Source organism: Paralichthys olivaceus, chromosome 4, assembly GCF_024713975.1.
Source record: "Paralichthys olivaceus isolate ysfri-2021 chromosome 4, ASM2471397v2, whole genome shotgun sequence".
NCBI lineage: Eukaryota > Metazoa > Chordata > Actinopteri > Pleuronectiformes > Paralichthyidae > Paralichthys > Paralichthys olivaceus.
This window is the reverse complement of record NC_091096.1, coordinates 16,497,266-16,512,476: the sequence shown is the minus strand read 5'-3', so window position 1 is coordinate 16,512,476 and position 15,211 is coordinate 16,497,266. Positions and strand designations below refer to the sequence as shown.

The window sequence follows — 15,211 nt, the reverse complement described above, 5'->3', positions numbered from 1 at the left end:
ACTTTTATTTTGTAGCTTGCCTGATGCAGCACATTCTCAGACGGATCAGACTGCATGGGATTTTATTTTGAAAATCCAGCATGGGCGTGCCTTCATGTTTTTCACTTCCGTGTTAGCAAACGTGAAACTGGTGCAGGTTGTCAACATCACAGTGGGTGGCACCAACTTTTATTCACATGTACGAAACCTACATGGGAGACAGCGACCTGAAGCAACTAAACAAAGTGAGTATGTGTAAGTTATGGGTTTAAATAAGATAAAGTACTTTGTTTATAGTCCCTGACAACCTAACAGCTAATGCTAAATTGTATCTGGCTAACACAAACTCCAGCTACTTCAGTTAGCTTTGTGAAATCCCTTGTCAACTTTCCATTCAGGCACAAAGGCGAGCTAACGTTTGTAGCATATTTTAATTCAAATAAATAGGATTGCCGTTAATTAGCTCAGTTCCTTCTCTCTTGGTGTGTTGCAGGTCCGTCTGTGAAGCTAATAACCAAGTTAAAGTTTTGGGCTCATTTTGTTTCAGGTGATCACAAGATGTCCAGCAAAGAAGTGAAGACAGAGCTGAAAAGTGCCAGAGAGGCCATTAAAAACAAAGAGTACAAAGATGCTCTGAGACACTGTAAGGTAAGATAGCTGAGGTCCTGGGGAAAATAAGGTATTAACACAAGATCTGAGCTGGAAATGTCCATCTGCTATATGTAATCTGTGGTACTCAGTGAGAAACTGCATCTCTCATGTTGTTTGCTTGACTTTGTTTTCCTTAATATGGTTTTTAGGCTGTTTTAAAACTGGAGAAGACCAATTATAATGCCTGGGTGTTCATCGGCCTGGCAGCCAGTGAAATGGAGCAACCAGATCAGTCCCAGTCAGCCTATAAAAAGGCAGTGGAGCTGGAGCCTGAGCAGCTTCTGGCATGGCAGGTACGATTTGTATGTGTAGTTGTAACTGACTCATTAAAAATTAATTAAGTCATAATGTCTTCTATCGTTTGAGTCTAAAATACAAGGGCAGCACCTACCTCCACTAAGGCCTAACAGTCCCCTGATGAAACCACATTTAATATCACTCGATCCAGATTTTTATTTGGACCTTCCCCAAATGGCACACACTCATGAATATCAGTTCCCTAAAGCCTGATTTCAATTAATGAAAATGTTGCAAAATGCCCCTTTCCCATACAGTTAAAGAAGGTCATTAAGAAAAGGTTCCTGGATCCACACCAACATTTAATGGGTTCTTTCCTGACCCCTACCACACCCTTCCCAAAGTTTCAGTTGAAATCCTTTCTGTAATTTTTGCATAATCCTCCTTACAAACAAATGCAGACAAAACCATAACCTCGTTGGTGGACAGCAGTGAAATTACAGCCAGGTTACATTCCACAGTGGCAATGTCCTTAAAGTGTTTTGTTCTGACAGAGGATGTTGCATTTGATGCTACTTGTCTCAGTGTGTCTATGTGTATTATTAATGTCAACAATGTGTTTTTGCTTTAGGGCTTAGCCAATCTTTATGAAAAGACAGATCAGTGGGATTTCAAAGTTGAGCTGCCCAACATTTATCAGAAGCTTGTTGATCTATACGCCAGGTAAGATATTTAATCAGTATACGTGTCTGATAATTTCATTAAAAAAACCCTCAAAAGGTTCTTACTATATTTAATTAATTTTGTCTATTTACAGCTCGGACAAAAAGAAATGTTACGAGGTGATCAAAAAGTTGTCAGATATTTATCTGTCTGACGAAGATTATTTAAAGGTATGTAACTCTAAAAATATGTGGTCAACAATAATAAAAAGTTAGTGGGTTTTTGTTTTAGCACATTTTAATGTTTTTGTATGTGCGGATAGCTGGCAAAGCTTTGGCTGCAGCTCATTCACCTGAAAGAGGAAGAAGCTGTGGACAAGACAGAGTTACTGCAGCTGTGGCAGGAGATGATCCAGCACCTCTCAGGCTGCCCTAATGAAGTGCAGGACAATGAAACACAACAGCATGTAAGATATACCGAAATGTGATTTTAAACCTGCAAACATTAGCATATCTCTTTGTGCAACCCATTGCATTACACAATCCTACTTAATCCTATTTTTTGTGCACATATCTGCCATTTGGTATTTGTATTGTTTGTTTGTCACCACCAGTTAATCACAGCTTTTGAGAACACCATGGTTCTCTTGGACCCTGTACCAGGAGAGAAACACAAGAAGATCTCAGCCGACTTTATTAATTGTCTCTCTAAAGTAAGCACACACTCTCTTATGCCCCCTGTTTCCTAAGATCTTTCATATTTGCCTGCTCATCATTAGTGATCAAGCAATTCAGGTTTTCAATGGCTTATGGCATGTATTTAATGCTTATATTTATTAGTTGTTTTTATTTTTGGCTTCTGATAAAATACAACAATTGAATTAATCATTTCATTATGACTCCTCATGATTCTGCTCCTACTTTAGCTGCCAAAAGAAGAAAACAAAATGAAAAAGGCTTGTGAGTCCATGCTCGCTCACTACCCCAACCAAAGTTATCCTCTTGAGGTCCTTTCTTCGCATTACCTCAAAACAGGTACAATAATTTGAATATGTATCACGTACTTTCTATTTGGCATTTATCATCAAAATGACTGCTTCTTTTATTTCCAGTACATCTCCAGAGCATTGAGGAGAGTAATTGAATTGAACTCAAAATGCATGGTAGTAAATGGCAGTGTAATTTTTAATATGTGATATATTTTAATTTGAAGGTATCCTGAATGATGATACAATTAGCTGCTTCTCCCGGCTCCTGGATCTGGCCCCTGACTCTGGGTTAGGTCACTTGGGTCTTGGCACTAAAGCACTTCAGGAAGGAAGATATAAAGACGCCATAAAGGACCTTTCACAAGGTTAGTTTGATCTGAAACCCAGAGTGAATGCTTTTTGCAGGGCACACAGTGAGACATGCACTTCATGAGCAACTCTGTAATTCAGAATGAAAGTTATAGTTGATGATAACTCTGCATGATGTATCACCTCTGTTTTATTAGGGTTGAAGAAGATGAGCTGTAGCACAGGATGGTACAGTCTGGCTGAAGCTCAGTTTAAAGTGCACAGATACTCGGACAGTGCTACGTCATGCTGCCAAGGTTTGTGTAGTCTTTTGTATCTCACTATAAGCATTCAGACTGTATAACAACAACATGTCATCGCTGATGTAAGTCCCAAATGAAAGACACATCTAAGCCTCTATGTTAGTGGAACTGGCTCCTGTATTACAAAGCGAGCTCAACATATCCCGGATATCTTTTGGTAATCCAGCTCGACTTAACTTAACAATCGCAGTCAGGCTAAACAGTCACATGATGCTGGGTATCAACGCAATAAGTCACCCCCGGCTTTCCTACTCTAGATATGAGCGCATGCACAAGTGTACTGACAGCAGAGCCGCATATTTCACAATTTCAAACTATTACGTTAGAAAAATACGAGAGTACAAACACATGGTCTATTATTGTTGAGCCCTGTCAAAAGGAGTATTTCTGTTACTTGGGACAGACAATAATGTTAATATATTTATCTATCAGACTAAAAGAAACAACAGGAAGGACAGCTGGCAAATCTTTCATAAGGATAGTCATGGGAGTATGTAAAAGGATTTTGTCGGTCTCTGAATGACCCTTGCCCTCCCCAGAGACCCTTAAACAATCTGCTTACCAAGCTCAACGGGATCCTCTAAGAATGGTGATGCCATGTTTCAAAGAAACTGATTGGTCAGTGAGCGGTTCTTTTATACAGGTTGATCTCTTATCTCCAACTTAACCTGCTCCGGAGCAGGTTAGCTGGTTCAGCATAAGTTACCATGGTGATTTACCCAGATAAGAAGGGAACGAGCTTCTTAGGAATTAAAACCCTAAAGTAAACGTGAAGTGACCCCAATAACCACAGGCTCCTGGTCTTTAGTCCCAGAGTAACCAACTGAACTTCAGTGTTAATATTTTTTCTTTTAGGTCTGATGCCGTGTGCTTCTGGAGACAAGGAGCTGAAGGTCAAACTGCTGAGATTGCAGCTCGAGACTTTAGTCAGAAGTGGAGGAGAGAAGGCTGCAGATCATGCTTTGGAGACCTTTTCACAAGTAAAGCAATTAATACTAATACACTATGTTTTAACCAGTTTGTTTGTACTACAATTTTTATTTTATTTTTACATAAATGGGTTTTAAGTAATTCAGTAGTTTATAGATCATTTTTATTCATACTGGGTTTATTTTGCTATTTTAAACATGTGTATGAATGGTCACAGATCGTCCAAGGAAATGTCAAGTCTCTGTTTGTTTTTAATTTGATTTTTCAGATTCCAGATGCTGAAAAAGATCAAGTTCTAGTTGCCTTTAAAGGACGTGCATACCTGAACAAAGGACAGATTGATCAAGCACTTAAGGTTGAAAACATTTGGCTGATGGAATTCTGTTCATGAAACTGTAACTTCTACTTTGTGATTAACATAAGAAACATAATAATTTAGCAACTGATTAAATCAAAACATATATGACCAGTGGTATGAATGTATCATCTTATTGATGAATATTTATCTTGTATTAGATTGAAGATTAATAAGTATAATTAAACCGTTTTATCTTCCATAGGTGTCATCAGAGCTTGTGGCCTCCAACCCAAACCTGGACCAGGGTCTAGCTCTGAGAGGACTGGTTCATTCAGCTGAAGGTCAGCAGCAGCTGGCAGAGCAGAGGTAAGACCTGTCTTTTGTCTTTACCTGTGTGCATGTCTTACATCTGTGGCACCCCACTGTCTTAAACATTTGTAAAATGGTCCATTTGTATGATGCGCTGACGTAACTTTTCTTGCACTTCATTGCAAAGTTTCCTGAAGGCAGCTGCCCTGAGCCCAAACTGTGGAGAGTACTATTTTTTGCTGGGACAGCTCTACTGGGACATGGGAGAAGAGACCCGCAAAGACAGAAGCAAAGCTCATACACACTTGCTAAAGGTTGGTACAACTATAGAAAATGTTATAACATGATCTGTTCATTTTAGATTAATAAAACCACTTGTCAAAAAAGTATTGAGAAGAAATGTCACCATATCTTTTTTTATTAACAGTTGTAGCGTAGTGTTGAATGACATCTTTTTGAAAGGTTCCACTTTTACATTTCAGGCTGCAAAGTTAGAGCCACACCTCGGCTGTGTTTTCCGTTACCTTGGCCATTACTACAGGGAGACAGCTAACGATCGTGGTCGTGCACGAGGCTGTTATAAGAAGGCCTTCGAGTTGGACAATGAGGATTCTGAGTCTGGAAGTGCCTCAGTGGATCTCAGTATGGAGCAGGAGGATATGGTGAGTGGCCTCGGTGGTTAGAAAGCCAGTTTTCAGAGTTGTCAGGTGTGCTGTCTGTACTTTTTCATTGTGTTTCTGTAAAAGTGTCCTTCCTTAATGCTACAGGACACTGCCTTAGCAACACTGGAGTCAGTGATAAAGAAAGCCACTCCCGGTTCAGCTAAATGGGCCTGGATGAGACGAGGCCTTTACTACCTGAAGGTCGGGGAGCATCAACAGGCCATCTCTGAGTAAGAATTTCAAACCTGATATAAATCTATGATATTTGTCCAGATGTTTTAACTTTATGAACATTACTGACCCTTCAGTTAATGTTTGCAGTCTGCAGGCAGCTCTGAGAGCAGACCCAGAGGACTGGGTGTGCTGGGAGTGTTTGGGTGAGGCCTACCTAAACCGCCGGAGCTTCACTGCTGCGCTGAAGGCATTTGGTAAGGCCCATCAACTTCAGCCCTCCTCCATCTACAGTGTTTACCAGGCTGCCGCGATCAAACAGACCCTGGGCAAGTTCAGAGAAGCGGTTGCAGAGTACTTGCAGATCACAGCACAGCAGGACTATGTTCCTGCTCTTAAAGGTTGGTTTTTGTTGAACTATAGCCTAACAATTGGTGTAATGCTTTGTGCATATATCTGTTTAGATATCTATTCAAAGCTTTAATTTGATGTGTATGGTCTGTTTTGAAGGACTTGGGGAGTGCCAGCTGTCTCTGGCAAAAGGTTTGATGGAGGACTGCAGAGATGGGGGAGCCATTGACCTCATTCAGCAAGCTATACAGAACCTCTTCAGGTGTTTATTCAGCTTGCAAACCTCCATATAAAATGTTTAGTCTGTGATAAATGACATTTCTTTATCACTCATTTTGTGATGTCTCATACTTCCTTTGTCCATCCTTTCTCATTTCTTTGCTCTCAGAGCCGTGGAGCTGCGTCCAGACCTGTCCTGCTTATGGAAGCTACTGGGAGATGCATGCACCACAGTCAGCAGTGTTTCGCTAAACAGAGCACAGGTTCTTGTGCCTGCCCTGTTGGCTGGTTTAGACCCCAACTCACAGAGGCATGTGCTGAACCAGGCCCAGACACTCAAAGTGGGCGAGAGGTATGTTTACAAATGAGAATCAGACGTTGAAATTGATTAGATTCAGTGGAATAACAATTTATCCATTGCTCTTGCATACAGTGTCGGCCCCTGTTGGCCAATCATATGAATACTGAAGATTAAGTGCATGTTTTTTTCCACAGGTGCTATGCCCATGCTTTGAAGCTGATGTCTGAAGCCCCCAGCCTTTGGTATGACTTAGGACTCAACTATTATCACCAGGCAAAACTGCCAAGCTCTTCAGAAGGAGACCAAAACTCCCAATCTCTGATCCTAGAGAAAGCCCAGCAGGTAATTCACTGGATCCTTCACTGCAATTTTGCATTGTTTGTTCCCAGGGGTGGTCTCAAAAGATTTTTTTTCTCTTTCCAGTGTTTTAAGAAAGCCATCATGATGGACTGTGGGAACCATAGCTACTGGAATGGCCTGGGGGTGATTTCTATGAACAAAGGTATGCAACTAAAAAAAAAAAAAAAGGCATCATTAATACAACTGATTTAAATTAATTTTTTATCATCACATCAGGTCTTGAGAACTTTGCTCTGGCTCAACATTCCTTCATCAAGTCCATACAAGTTGAGCCAAATGTAGGTACAACACCTTTGGTCCGATTGATGAAAAGAACTGAAATGAAAATATTGTGTTTTTACTAAACTTAATATTTCATTCCAGAATGTTGTTGCCTGGACAAACCTTGGCACCCTCTATTTGAAGAAGGACAACATAGAGGTTTGTGCATGTGTGATATATTTTTGTCATTATCATAGCCGGCGGACATTTCTATAGTAAATCTCTGGTCTTATTGTCTTAGCTTGCACACAAGGCCTTCAAGATTGCACAGTCCTTGGAGCCGCTGTATGTCAACTGCTGGATTGGACAGGTACTGAACCCCACCCGAGCATATTTTATGTCCTTTAAAGTCATTTTAAGTCATGAAACAATGTTTTAAAGGTCATTTCAGTGCCACGAAAATGATTGGTTTCCTGTTTTTGACCTCTTTGACTCTCTCCCTCTAAATCTGTGTAACTCTTTTCCATCCCCTCAGGCGCTGATAGCAGAGAAAGTGGGAAGCTACGACACCATGGATCTTTTCAGGCACACCACTGAACTCAGTACACATGTGTGTGACCTCCTAAACACTCTGGGCTCGCTATTGTAACAACCACTAGCTGGATAATAGTTTAATCCAGGCTTCATTCTGCCTCAGTCATTCTGCCCTTTTTTATGAAGGAATTAGTGATGACACCATCTTGAAACAGAAAGTAGATTTGTTCCCCCTGTCATACTTTGTCAGACTCTGTTTTCATTTGTTAGCTCTCTCTTCATTGTCATTTCCCTCATTCATCTTTCCCTGGCAGGTGGAGGGAGTTAAAGGTTATGCCTACTGGGTATGTTCCACCTTGCTAGATAAGAGCAACAGAGACTCTGAACTGTACCGCTACAACATAGTCCAGATGAACGCCATCTCTGCTGCTCAGGTGGTTCTCTGCAAGTACACAGGTACACAATCTATCTCTGTGTTGATGATCCTGCAGGATGTACAGATACCTCAGATTTATTTGTGTAATGTGTTAGAGAGGGTTGTGTGAGCTTTCTCTTGTGCTCCTCTCAGAGAGGATCCAGTCTGATCCTGAAGCCTTCATTATGCTGGGATACCTGAATGAGCATCTGCAGCTGAAGAGACAAGCCTTACAGGCTTACCAAAGGTGTGAATTACACTGACTGAAGGGTTGACAATACTTTCTGTGTTCTGTGTCCACTGACTGAGAGTTGCATACTCGTTCTGGTCACACATGCGTACCTGATTCCCACATTCCTTTCCAAGTGGACTCATGTCATCAGTGCGGTCACAAATTTTGTGCTGCACACAAAAGTCTGCATAGGGGCGTGTGTGTATATATATATATAAATATATATATAAATATATATATACAGAATATGTTTGTTCTATATATGTATCAGGGACTCATTTTATTACATAATTGCTTCGAATTTACACTCTTAATTCTCTTCCCTCAGAGCTGTTGAACTGCTGCAGTCCACGTCCTCAGCAGAAGAACTGACTTTTGCTCTGGGCAGATATGGCCGCGCTCTGTGGTAACAACAACTTGCCTCATTACCATGTAATTGAAAATACCATCTTTAGAAAATACTTCCTCAAACTCTTCTTTGTATGTCCCACTGTGCTTTTTTGCAGCACCTCAGGCCAGTGGGAGGAGGCCGTTCAGGTTTATAATTCCACTCCACTCCAGGAGCTCAGCGATCTCACTGGGTTGGCTCTGGCGTACTACAGGGCAGGACTCATTCCAGAGAGCACCAACGGTGAGGACTCAGAGATGCACTGAAATCAGACATCACATCATTTGTTTGACTGATTGTGAATAATCAGTTGTGTTTGCACTGCAGCCTATGAGCGTGCCTTGGCTGTGGCGTCCAGTGAGAAGGAGAAAGCTTACATCCTGACAGCTCTGGCCCTGCTGCAGCACCGGCAGGGCAACCTGGACTCAGCCAAGACTCTGCTGTTTAAATGGTGAGAGTGCACCTTGGTTCTGTTGGTTCCAGTTCAGCAAATAAAACTATGTTTCCCTCACCTATCCTCATTTCTGTCCAGGCCAATATATATCAGAGTTGACACTTTGGAGTGTTAGATAGTCCACCCTTAATTTTTTTTAATTTCTCAGAAAGCTGTTACTATTGTAGTTATTTTGAGAAATATACGAAATGCGAAGTAGAGAAAGCTATTTTTCTTCTTTTTACAGATAAAGTGGTATTTCTGTTTCAGTCAGGAAAAAACTAAATATTTATGTAAAACTATTGTTTAAATGTGTTGGTTCCTGAGACCATTTGATTGTGCTAAGGATTGCATTACCACCTGATGTGTGATACTTGCTCTATACATGCTTTCTGTCTCCACAGCTCAATGTTAAAGGAGCCAATCTCGGAGTCTCTGCTGTGTTTATGTGCCCTGGGGTTAGTCCACAGTGATGTTACACTAGCTGCTGCTGCCCTGACTGAGCTGCTTAAACAAGGTACAGCCACTGGGAGTGTCGTAGAGCAGCGGTGTTTACTCACCTGCACCTTGCTTGTCCTGAAGGGCAACTACAGTGCAGTGCAAAGAGAGGCCTCCAGAGCTGTACACAGGTAAACAGATTGTTTGGAGCACTCCACTGATGTGTTGTACCCTGCAACCATACACACTTTGATTGTGGAAGAAGATCACTTAATTGAAATTTGTGTTTTGAAACTAGAATCAGAAATACTTTATTTGAAGAATTATCAGTATGTTTCCTGCACAGTGTAGCAACACATCACACACACAAGTCGTCCTCTGTCCGATTTTTCTCTCTTACTATAGCAATCCTGGAAACCCCTCTCTGTGGGCCCTGCTGTCCAGAGTGATACCACAATACTATCCCAGGAAGGCAAATGTAAGCATCTACCCACACACAATTATCGCACACACACCCCATTTCAAACCCAGGAAATATAGTATACTCAAATAATTAACCGAGCAGCTCCATCCTCTCTTGCTGTAAAACTGATGTGGAGTTTTGTGCATTGTTTTGTTTTCTGTGTGTTTTAGGGTGGAGCAGTGGCTGGTCATGTTGCCTGTCTCTCCAGTATGACCCAAGGAAAGGTAAAAAATATCACAGTAGTGTGTCTATCTATTGACAGTCCTCTCTTTATCTATTCTAGTACCTCGCAGTCATTCATTTAATCAGTGTTCTCTACTTCTGCTCAAACTCAATCACGCTTCATCTATTGCACATTGTAGATATTCAAAAGCGGAAAAACAATTGTTTTCTTTACTGTCTTTGCCATGGAACTTGTATGTTAAATTGTTGTGATTGACATTGTGTCCCTGCAGAGGGCGCTGTTGTACAGTGGAGTGAACCAGCTGGCTATCGGAAGACACTCTGGAGAGGACGTTCACAGGAATGCACTGAAAACTATGCAGAGAGCTGTGCTGCTCTGTCCCGGTAGACATGCGCATAAATACACACACCACATCACAATAAACACTTTTAACTACCTCCCATACAAACACACTCTAAAAGAAGATGTGTTGTAAAACCGGTCATGAAAAACTATGTGAATTCATTTGTATAAATTCTGTAATTCATGGGTTATGTAATGAAGCATTATGCTTGTAACTCTACTGCGAGAACCTGGTAATATTCAGTACAATGAAGTTTTTCTGCTCTGTGACACTTGAGCTTGAGTTTATGTTTTTCTCTATCAGAGTGTAAAGCTACCTTCTAACTAACTTCTCTCTATTCTTTCAGATGATCCAGCAGCATGGGCGGGATTAATGGCTGCCTGTCACACAGAAAACACAACCTGTTATCTCTCAGGTTCTGCTCCCAGCAGACAAGGACTGGAGAAAGTCCTCATGTCAGTGGTTTCTGAGAAAGGTGTGTACATTGGTGTGTGGCCTTGTGTGTGTGTGTGTGTGTGTGTGTGTGTGTGTGTGTGTGTGTGTGTGTGTGTGTGTGTGTGTGTGTGTGTGTGTGTGTGTGTGTGTGTGTGTGTGTGTGTGTGTGTGTGTGTGTGTGTGTGTGTGTGTGTGTGTATAACTGACAGCTTTCTGTGCCCCAGTGCAAAGTGTGGAGGAGATAGAGCGCCCTCTAGCCCAGTCTCTCGAGGGATGGGTACTACAACAGGCAGTGACTGGTCTGATGTTAGGGGGAGAGCTGGAGCAGGCAGAAGCCCTCTGCTCACAGGTTCGACACACACTCACACATCATTATTTTGTGATTTACTTTAGACTTCATGTAATCACAAGTTCTATTCAGATTGATTGCGTGCGACAACTCTTTCCCTTCACTTGCATGTTTCTCATGCCACCTTTTTTCCAAGGTCCTAAATGTTTCGCCAGAACACCCAGCAGTGATGCTGTCACTGAGACAGGTGCAATGTCAGCGCCTCCTTGTGGCAGATGGTGGTAATGTCCTCCCAGACTCAGTGCTGGAGCAGCTTAGCAACACGGTGATGATGAACTCCACCAACATCGGAGCATGGCATGTAAGTGGACACAGTCTATTAAGATGTTACGAAAGAACTTTGTGTTGCTGTGAATTACTGATGAGCTGTTTTTTAATTTCAAGGACCAGATGCTTCAGGATTTGAAACAGTCTTATGCAACATTGTTCACACGAGCATGTGATGGTATAAAAACAAATTAACCTTGAAAGTTATTAAGTGGTTGTCTCAGTCCAGGATTGGTGTTTGTGTACGTTCAGGCCATGTTGCATAGAAATGATCAAACTATGGTTGACTCACTGACTGAAGCTCATACATGATTTATAGAAGATTGTTGTATCATTTAATCTTTCTTTCTTCTCATCTCTCTTTGCCTCTAAGAACCCCATCTATGCCCCTCTTCCTACACCTCTCGTATTCTCTCTCCCACATGTTCCTCTATGAATCATCCTTCCTCACCTCTACTCCCACTCATCATGGTCTGCTCTGTCATTCTCCTCCTGTCAGTGGCTGGCTGAGGTGTATCGTAGGCAGGGTCTTCTGGTGCAGGCAGTTATGGCTTACAGGCAGAGTCTGCAGCTTGCCTTACAGCTCGGCCTGCACAGCGGTCAGGTGGCCAGCCTCCTCCGATTGGCCCTGCTAGCTCTAGGACCCTGTATGGTGAGTCTCTGCACCAGATATTACACAAATCTAGATCTATAATATTCCTTGTCTTACTGTGATAAGGTACAGCTGTTACTGGACTGTAATGATTTTTTTCTTTCAACATGGCTCCAAAAATGATCCTTTCAGATAGTACAAATCTAATAGTATAGCAAATTGTAATTTAAAATAGTAGAGGTGTTCTGATACCACTTTTTCCCCCTTGTCGATGCGTGGCACATCGGCTGACACCAAACGCCATCCATAATCAGTGAATTTGAATAACAAACATAATGCTTTTAACAGCTTTATGGCACTTACCCTGTATGGAAGTGATGATTGCCAATGCTACACTGCAGTACAACACAACTCCTGTTTCCGAGTGGCAAAGAAGTGATATCCATGAAAAGAAGATTGCCGTTTTATTTGTACTTTAAAGATGGGGTATTGGATCAGTACATAGATTTGCGAACTCCCTGATGCTTGACCCAGGATTTGTGGCAGCATATATGATGCTGGTTTCTGCATCGGAACATCTCTAAAACAATGATCCCAGCTGTTATGTTTCAGCTAGTAGGGTTTTGGAATAATGACTGACCGATTTACATATTCCTACACACATACAGGAGGCCGGAGGCAGCTCCTGGCTATATTCCTGTTATGTATGCAGAAACAAAGTAGAGGGGTATTGAGCAGAATTACAGTGTCAGCAGCCATGACCAAATGGAAATAAAAGTATGACAAGAAGCTTCCTTTGTGATTTAACTACAGCAAATGTGGTTTATAATCCATTGCTCACATGGCAGAAAATCCCATCCCAATCCCTTGGTTGTGTAAACACAAATCTTTTCTCTTTGACATTTAGCTAATCAGCCACTCCTCTGAAAGCAGTTACACAGGTGTAAATGCACATTGTTGCAAACAATACAGTTAAAAAAATGTTTTAAAATCATTAAAGTAGCTGAATCACACGTAATTTAAAATGTTCAGGCTTGTTTTAGCTAGTTATTCTTTAACCGTGTGTGATCTGACCTCTCAGGCAGGGACCCCAGGAAACGAGTGGAAGGATCTGGTAGTAGAAGCCACTACTGAGGTTTTGAAGCTAGGCTCATCCCCTGTGGCTAACCTCTTCCAGGCCCTGCTCCAGTATGTGACCAAGATGGCAGCTAGGTCAGTGCCTCTCACAGTGTTCTTTCTCTGCTGCTGCTGGTTGCATGTAAATACTTTTTTGCACTGTTTGTAATATGTAATCTAAAGTGATCAAATAAGGTTTCAGAAACTTCAACTGCATGGCTACATCTCTTAGCTGCAGGGGGGTGATGGCGCTTCTAACACGCCACCGACGCAAAAACAAAACAAATATCTCCCGGTGAAACACACGTTAAGCACACTGACAAAGATGTCAAGAGAGTCTGTGGTGATAAGAGCTGTAAACATGATCACATGATCTCAGCAGCAGAGTTAATACATCACTTCTCCACCTCTCGCCTGAATATTGTGGAGGATTGGTTGCTGTTGTGAACCCGCCTGTGCAGAGAACCTCCCACTGTGTTGTGCATGTGCAAAAGAAAGGTTATGTCTGAAAACAGTTTTGGAGTGCTTCAGTTTTCAGAGGCGAAAGAGAACACGTGCTTGTCATGAATGGGTTAAATTCTAACAACTCAGTGCCAAAAATAAGTTTAATTTTATTGTATATAGTAGAAAATACTGATGACAAATACTTGTTATACCTTTTGCCCATTTCTGAGCGTGTCTTCTGCAGGGACACGAGACGTTTGTTGGAGAGGCTGGTGTACGTTTCCTCTCCAGACTTTCCAGTGACAGTGGTGCAGGTGGCCAGCTGGTACTTTCTCAGACACTTGTATGCCAAAAATGACCAGGAGCTGATAAATGTGAGCACACAACTGCGTCATACACACACTCACACCGGATTACAGAAATGCATACCTATGCCATATCACGACTCAAGTGGAAACCCTAACAGCACATGCAAATAGCAAAAGTGAAACTGGTCACTGGTGTACATCTCAAAAGTGAAAGCATTTTCTATTTTTGCAGGTGCTCTTGCAACATGCCAAAATGAAGGGAAATCAGAGACTGTTGGAATTCAGTGTACTCCTTGAAGACGCCTCGTCTTGAGTTTTGCAGATCAACACATGCATCTCACTGAAGTCCTGTCGCGTTACAGGGCTTTATTCTCTTGAGCTAAATCATATCAAACTGGACACCATGGGTCTTATATCACAAATAAGACATTAACTAGCTTCGCATGATTCTTTTGTTGTGCATTATACAGTTTGAGGAAATCAAATCAATACAGTCGTGAAAGTTCTGACATGTCACATATTTTTCAAAATGTTACCAACGTCCACCTTCAGGCTGAAATAAAGGTATGATGCCACACAAAGATTGTCGTATCTTGATTGCACATGATCCCAACACATGCCGATGTGTTCACTTTATGGTGAAGGACATTATCAACAATAACTTCTATGCAGTACCATTAAAAGATGTTGAGGCACGTTCAGTAGAAACTATTGCAATTTTTTTGCACCCAATGCTATTATTAACATATGTTAAACTAAGTTGTTGACTGTATCTAAAAAATATCTGAACAGCTAAGTTTTTTAAACCTTTCACATATAATTCTCTTTAAACGAGCTTAGTCCTCTCAAAGTGGACCATTAAACAGACTCTGTTCTTTTTGTGTTTACATTGTCCGTACATTTGAAGGAGGACTCAGTTCTCTCTCTTGTCCACTTTTGCTCTGAAGCGACCTTACTTCCTAGTAGTTTTCACTTGGAACAAGATGGCTGCGGCCACAATGGTCTTATCCACATCCATGTGGTGTTTGGTTAAATTAGTCTGCAGGAATAGGAAATCCTGTTTAGACCTAAGGATTATAACATTCCTACTAGAGGTGTGAATCTTTAGTAGCCTAATGATTCCATTACAATTCACTTGTTCATGATTCACTTCCAAGTGTATCACATCCTCAATTTTCTTTGCTATTGCACATGGCTGCCTTTTCATCAATAACTACAAATAACAATCATTCAGGTATGCATCTGAACTGTCTTTTATTGAGAAAGTGCCCCCCGCTCGTCAACTGTGATTTAGTTATGTTCCCCATCAAACCTGTTGATAAATACGCATGGATTCCAT

The 15,211-nt window shown here is 41.5% G+C and overlaps 1 protein-coding gene across 2 annotated transcripts; it reads left to right on the top strand.

Annotated features, from left to right (window-relative positions):
• Positions 1 to 31: 31 nt before the first annotated feature.
• On the top strand, positions 32 to 14,453 carry skic3 (SKI3 subunit of superkiller complex). 2 transcript variants are annotated; one of them, XM_020093928.2, is made up of 41 exons: positions 32 to 224; positions 527 to 627; positions 780 to 923; positions 1,499 to 1,590; positions 1,685 to 1,760; positions 1,853 to 1,996; positions 2,144 to 2,242; positions 2,456 to 2,564; positions 2,743 to 2,883; positions 3,025 to 3,123; positions 3,985 to 4,109; positions 4,328 to 4,414; positions 4,620 to 4,723; positions 4,854 to 4,980; positions 5,149 to 5,328; positions 5,434 to 5,558; positions 5,650 to 5,900; positions 6,010 to 6,112; positions 6,239 to 6,421; positions 6,565 to 6,712; positions 6,794 to 6,872; positions 6,947 to 7,008; positions 7,094 to 7,150; positions 7,233 to 7,301; positions 7,467 to 7,541; positions 7,780 to 7,921; positions 8,034 to 8,127; positions 8,441 to 8,518; positions 8,619 to 8,743; positions 8,828 to 8,951; positions 9,338 to 9,562; positions 9,777 to 9,849; positions 10,005 to 10,058; positions 10,290 to 10,401; positions 10,708 to 10,836; positions 11,021 to 11,145; positions 11,282 to 11,446; positions 11,912 to 12,064; positions 13,086 to 13,216; positions 13,809 to 13,938; positions 14,105 to 14,453. In XM_020093928.2, exons 1-41 carry the CDS (start codon positions 95 to 97, stop codon positions 14,183 to 14,185), a joined length of 4,851 nt encoding a protein of 1,616 aa, XP_019949487.2. In that variant the 5' UTR covers positions 32 to 94; the 3' UTR covers positions 14,186 to 14,453. The 2 variants fall into 2 exon arrangements, with proteins under 2 accessions (XP_019949487.2, XP_069380031.1); XM_069523930.1 differs by having other exon boundaries at positions 101 to 234.
• Positions 14,454 to 15,211: the final 758 nt, after the last annotated feature.